Consider the following 6999-nt stretch of genomic DNA (forward strand, 5'->3'; position numbering starts at 1 on the left):
TATATTTCATTTAATTTATTTTTACTTTGAGTGTCCATATCGCTACTCTGTTCACAACTGTGTCGTAAATCTTCCTAAACTTGCAGAGTGGCTTAGGCTGGCGAGAGCTTATCGTGTTTCAAACATGAGTCCAAAGAGAAGTTTTAGGACAGCGTCAGCAGCTCTGCAGATAACATTGAAGTGAGGATGAGCATTTTTAATTCCGAGGCTGTCGCTCAGCGTCCGTTTCAAGCAAGATCCTGCGAAGGTCACAGTTTCCATTGATATTATTATGAGCTAAATTTCAGTCTCTCTGCACAGAAAGAAAAAGCACCAATGTCCCGGTAACTGCTATGCAGTATTCAGTTTCTTTTTGTTTAGTGATTATTTTTACCTTATGCCTCACGTGTCTTGATTTTGTTTCCCCCTAAATGTGAGCAGCTGGTTCCTCTAATTTCTGAACAGCATCATTTATCAAGTCCTGGTCCCACAAAGGCCCTGTTTTGTTAACGAGAACAGATGAGAAAATAAATGGTCCAAATTGTTTATTAGCTAAATGCCCAGAGCAGATTTTAGACCGCTGCACCAGCAGCTTTTATCGTGAGTGACTGACTGCATGCATGCATGCATGCGTGCGCGACTGCGCGTGTATGTGTGTTTTTGTGTGTTTATGATGGAAAGAAATAGAAACAGATACACAATGGTCATGTGTTTTGTCGTTTTGTTGTAGTTTAGATTGGTGTCCACTGCCATTCAAATTGAGACACTTAATTTGAAAAATGGCGAGACAGTCTCAAAGGAGACACTGATTAAATTGGCCCATATGGGGGCCGAGCTTGACCTTTCACCTTTAAGTTTAGATAATGATCCCCATTGTCCCGTTCTCCCAGTGACATTGAAATCTTAATAAGCTAATAGATGACTCCTTCATGGAATGTCCTACATACTTACTGGCTTGTGTGTGTATTTACCAGTTAGATAAGTTAACAGTAACTAGGTCAAGTCCTTTATCATCGGTTGCTGCTGAAAGAACACTAATGTATATCAAAGCACCGAAGGCACATTTCTACTATGTGCAGAGTATAATCTTTATTCTTTAGTCCAAAAACAAATAAGACATACTTTTGCTGTAAAACAGTTTTTTTTATTGAGGCGAATATTCAGAATGTTGAATACTCAATACTCTCTCTCTCCCTGTTTTGCTGTTCTAGACAGCAGAGAGGCACGGCGAGGAGAGAAAGCCAAGGAGGATAGCCTCCATGCATCCACAGGCCAAGATCCCTACTTTGAGATCCCCACCAAAGAAGGCCCCGTGGCCAGCAACGGCATCCACGAGATCCCCACCAAGGACACGGAGGGCACTGGCGCTAATGCTAACTCCGCTACAGGTAAACGCAGTGTTTTACCCTGAATCTTTTCGCTCTGTTTTGAGGACATGTGAAAATCCTGACATATCACTTCCCCGTGCTCTCTGCGTTGAGAGGTCGCACTCATAGGCGTGGGAAAATCTCTGACATGATATGGAAAAATGACACGTTTCAGTACTTGACACACTGGTGCATGTCAGATGTCAGATAAGATTTTCATGTCCTCACAACAGAACGATAGGATTGTCCTGTAATTTGCCATAAATACTGTACACCAAAATTACTGAAACAAAATAAAAATTAGAGTAAAGGGTGTCATGGCATAAGAAAGGTTTATATTAGGGGCGAACAAATCGAACACATCGAACGACACAAGGCGGCAAGCGATCATGAGACAAAGTCTCTTGACACCTTTAATTAAATGTCTTAAAAACAAAAGAGCATCTGCAGTAACCCGGCAAATAACCCTAATCTTTCATCTGCAGCTCAAGGACACACCTCCTTCACCATAGAGTTCGAGAACACGTCGCCAGGGAAGGCCACCATCAAGGACCACGTGTCCAAGTTCTCGGCCGACCACCACCGGCCACGCTCCAAGAAGAGCGGAGCGGGCGGCAGTGGGGGAGTGAGGGACCTGACCACGCTGCAGGCCGCCATGATGGCTTCGGAGAGCAAGGTGGCTGACTGGCTGGCCCAGAACGACCCGACGCTGGTGCGCAGCGAGTCCACGGAGGAGGACAGTAAGAGCATCAAGAGCGACGTGCCCGTCCACCTCAAGAGGCTCAAAGGTGAAGGTCATTCATTCTTTCTTGAAAGAGAATAGAGTGTGCACAGTGGTGATGCTGAAAAAGCTCTGCTGTACAGCGGAGATTTTTCAGCATCACCACTGTGCAGACTCTATTCCTTTATGATACTTTTGCTTGTCTTGCACCTGGGCCACGGATGTGCATGCAATACCTTCCTCATGCATTTATTCTTTCTTCTCTCACTCTTTGTCTCTCTCTGTGTCACTCTCTGGCTCCATTTTCAGTGTCTGTCTTAAGCCCCATGCGGACAGGATCAGATCCCGAAAGAAGTCTGAGATATAATTATTAACAAGATTATCATTTCATGTTCCCATTCGACTATAGTTTCTTGACAATATTATGGCGGAGAGACTAGTGACTAGCTTCCGGATCAAAATGGGGCATGCGGTAGTCATGGTGGTAAAAATGTAATATCATTCACAAAATCCAGTCACCCTGAATTTGACTGAAAACTGCTGGTAATTCACTTGGTAATTTTCACAGAGGTGGGGGGTGAAAATCACAGAACCAGATGGAATTATGCACTCAGTGATATTAATCCATATCAGAATCTGATAGCTCTAATTTATCTGGAGAAGCTAATCCCTTCCGAATGATCTCTCTCTCTCTCTCTCTCTCTCTCTCTCTCTCTCTCTCTCTCTCTCTCTCTCTCTCTCTCTCTCTCTCTCTCTTTCTCTTTCTCTCTCTTTCTTTTTCTCTCTCTCTCTCTCTCTCTCTCTCTCTCTCTCTCTCTCTCTCTCTACTCTCTCTCTTTCTCTCTCTCTCTCACTCTCTCTGTCTGTCTGTCTCTCTCTCTCTTTCTCTCTCTCTCTCTCTTTTCCATCCACAAAGTCATCTCCTCATTTCTCTCCACTTCTCTTACTATTTCTGTTCTTCCTCTTTTGTCTCTACCTTCTCTTTTTATCTCTCACACACGCACGGCGCACGCACGCAGTCACATGCGCGCGTGCACGCACGCACAACACACACACACACACACACACACACACACACACACACACACACACACACACACACACACACACACACAACACACACGCACACACGCACACACACACGCACCCCCACACACACACACACACACACACACACACACAATTGTAAATTGATACAGTAAAAAGGCTCTTGTTTACACGCTCTGCAGCACTGTTACTCTCCTGTGACTCTGTTGCTCTCCTGTGGCTTATTGAATCACAAGTATCATCACATTGTGGCTGAAAGACGCTTCATCATTGCAATATTTCAGTCCATCCCACTCTTCCATTCTTGTACCTGAGTAGCCGTTTCTTTTGTCAGTAGCCAGTTAATTTAGCAGCATTAGCTGAAGCGGAGGATTAGCACAGATGGGACCATTCAAACCCCAATCCCCCTCCTCTACTGCTCTGAAAGCCAGTTGCGAGGCTTAGCTGAGAGCAGACTTAATATTCAGGTTCCTACAGAAAGTTGTCTTCAGTTGTGTTGTCTCATTTCCACGCCTCAAAAAGACTAAAATGCAGTTAAATTGTGTGTTTGACCGGATTTTTAACCATTATTTATTACTTTGTGCCGCGCTATGAGTTTTTAGATCTTATATATATATATATTTTTAAAGCGAACATTTTAACTTCAATCTTTGGTTCTAGGGGTCCCTGGAAAAAAAATTGAGACGAGAGTCCGTGGCCAAATAGATATCATTTTGGGGGGTCCTTGACATTAAAAAGTTTGAGCACCACTGATATAGCAACATAAGTTTTTCAGAAAACTTTTAGGATTTAGATTTTTCTTTTTTTTATCGGCTCATGTTACATCAATATTAGTGTGAGATATACTGTAGATGTTTGTGTGGCACTAGACAGCTTCCATTAAGGGTAATATAACATTAATACAGTCATTTCACTTTTCTAAAGGCCAGTCCACACCAATGCAACTCCTTGCAAATCCTTGCAACTGGTCAGTCCACACGGCTGCAACGGTCTTTAAAACGGTTAGTTGCAAGGAGTTGCATTGGTGTGGACTGACCTTAAAATTCACTATCATGACACAATTGTTTTTAGATATTGGAAGAATGCACTTGTTCGCAGTCTTTGTTATGCTAAGTAAATATGATTGAATGGAATCACTACTTCCGGTCCTTGATCACATGAATTCAGTAAATTCTGCTTTCTGATCCTAGTTTGCAAGTTGAAATATACCAGGTCACGCAGACATATGTTCTCAGTCATTGGTCTTTCATTCTAGTTGTTATTATTTAAAATGATCTTAAATATCTTAAATGTAACTTGCTGAAAGATTCACACTCCAGTCATGCTGACTGAGATTATCTAACGAGTAACTATCCATGCTCATTTTGTGGGCATGGACGGAGACGCCAAGGGAGACGCCAAGTGACGGAGAGAGAGCAGATTTGATTGGGATAAATCATCTCTGCTGTGGTTTCGGGTGCCAGAGGTACCCCTCGGGTACCTGTGAAACGAGCTGCTCTAAATACATTGCATGCTTCTCTGTTCCTCATTGTTCCCTTTGCTGCGTGCCTGGTACAGTAGCTGCCAAGTGCTGAGCAGGCTGCTTCTGCCAGGAGCTCCTATGGGCTAGGTGCTGGGCTATAGGTGGGGAATACATGCTGCAGGTACTACGGAGGAGGGAGAAAGTGAGTGAGGTGAGGCTAGGAGGTTCATTAATGAAATAGGGGACAATTTATGATGACAGGGGCCGTGTGTGTGAGTGTGTGTGTATGTGTGCGTGTGCGTGAGTGTGAGTGTGCAGCTGCACTTGATGAAAATGGAAATCTATGAGGTGGCAGCGAAGGGGAGGGAAGCCAATTCATTAGTTGACTTACCGCTACATGTGTGTCAGCTGTGTGACTGGCGTGCTGACTAGATGCCGCCTAATGGATGGGACTAACTGACTATCATGTGTGTATATGTGTGGCTGACTGATTGACTTGCTGACTGACGGACATGCAGTCTTTCCACATCTTTAGGTGTGGCTCGTGAGCTGTGTTGAGCTACTGTCGAACTCTGGACACCATGAGCTGGATCTTTCAGTGGCTGAAGAAGAGAGGGAAACCACAGAGTGGCCAGAAGGGTCGGTAATGGAACATTAGTTTTGGCGAGGGTTCACTCTACAAGAGCTGCACAGAGGAGGGAGGGAGGGAGGAAGGAAGGAAGAAAAGACAGGTGTGCACTGGGTGAGTAGAAGGAGGAAAAATAATCGAGAAGGGAGAGGGAGAGGGGGAGAGAGAGAGAGAGAGAGAGAAAGGGGCGAGGTGTATGGCTTGAGGAAGAGAGAGCTTATTCAGTGATATGCATTGTGGCTGCAGTGAGAATTGTCCTGATTAAGCCAGAAAATTACATAGGGGAGGAGAGATGGAGGGAAGCAGAGAGAGAGAGAGAGACTGGACTTTAGTGGAGTGGGAGTGCAGGCTACAGCATTGCCCGTGGTGACAGTAGAATAAGAATCAGACTTTGCAGCAAAAGAGAGAGAGAGAATAAAGGCAAGAAACGAGGGAGGCAGATACTTGTTTTATCCTAGAGACTGCAGAAAGGGAGGTGGGAAGAGAGAGGAGGAGAGGTTTGGGTGAGATAGTTGTTATAGTAACAAAGGCTGGCAGGAGTGAATGAGAGAGAGAGAGATGGAAGAGGAGGGAAATAGAGACGAGCAAAGCGTTGGAATTGCTACACGTACAGTACGACTAACAGTAAGTGTGTGTGCGTGTGTGTCCGTGTGCGCGCGTGTGTGGTGTGTGTGTGTGAAGGCTGCAGGAGATGAGCATGCATGTGATTCGGCGGGGTGTATGTGTTAGGCATGAGTCACACGTGTGTGTGTGCAGTGTATGCGTGGCATGTGTGTGCACTGTGTGTTTGAGATGTGCTCAGCGATGATGATGTGCGGATGAGGAATGCAGCGTGTGTGAAAAAAGGTGTGTCGAGCAGCACTTGATAATGAGAGAGAGAGAGAGAGAGAGAGAGAGAGAGAGAGAGAGAGAGAGAGAGACGAGAGAGAGAGAGAGAGAGTAGAGAGAGAGAGAGTGAGAGATGAGATGAGAGAGAGAGAGAGAGAGAGAGAGAGAGAGAGAGAGAGAGAGAGAGAGAGAGAGATTTAGCCAGCCATAGGTGACAACGCTTAAATCTTAATTTTTCTGGTGAGTGATTTCTTGTCTACTGATTTCTACTGTCATTGTGTCAGGGTCTGGCTGTGTATGTATGTGTGTTCGTACAAATACTAACAGTAACTGTAATTATGGCTGTCAGTTCTCATTCTCCTGACAGAACGACATGATTCTGGGAGGTGTGAGGGTGTGTTCTTAGATTGCAGATTTGCGTAGGATAAATTGCTGCAAGATTATTGTCAGACAGATTGCATTGTGACCTTAATCTATTGTGCCTCGTTTAGATTCATGCATAATTTAATATAGCATATTCATTAAGGGTGAGAGAGAGGGAGGGAGAGAGAGAGAGTGTGTGTACAGCACATGTGTGCTGGCATGTGTGCAAGCAGGTGCTTGTTGTGTATGTAGTATGCTGATGCTTGTGTATTAAAGTCTGTGCATTACCACAGGACGTGCATGCGTGGATACAGTATTTTCATAACTCTCTGTGTGTGTGTGTGTGTGTGTGTGTGTTTTGTGGTGTGTGTGTGTGTGTGTGTGTGTGTGTGTGTGTGTGTGTGTGCTTACATGCATGTTTGTGCGTGTGCGTGTGCGTGTGCGTGCGCATGCGTGTGCGTGTGCGTGTGCGTGTGCGTGCGCATGCGTGTGCGTGTGTGTGTGTGTGCTTACATGCATGTTTGTGTTTGTGTCTCTGCGTGCGTGTGTGTGTATGTCCAGTGTGAGTCATGGTGGGGCTAGTGGGGCAGAGCGCCGGACATTC

The 6999-nt window shown here is 45.0% G+C and overlaps 1 protein-coding gene across 1 annotated transcript in view; it reads left to right on the forward strand.

The window, feature by feature from the left end:
- Positions 1–6999, forward strand: part of cep170aa (centrosomal protein 170Aa) — an 83702-nt gene that overhangs the window by 48166 nt on the left and 28537 nt on the right. The window contains 2 exon segments of the mRNA XM_080450016.1: positions 1191–1367; positions 1832–2134. Of these exon segments, the coding sequence (XP_080306142.1) occupies positions 1191–1367; positions 1832–2134 (480 nt within the window).

Source organism: Gymnoscopelus braueri (genome assembly GCF_963280865.1).
Source record: "Gymnoscopelus braueri genome assembly, chromosome: 14".
Taxonomy (NCBI): Eukaryota; Metazoa; Chordata; class Actinopteri; order Myctophiformes; family Myctophidae; genus Gymnoscopelus; species Gymnoscopelus braueri.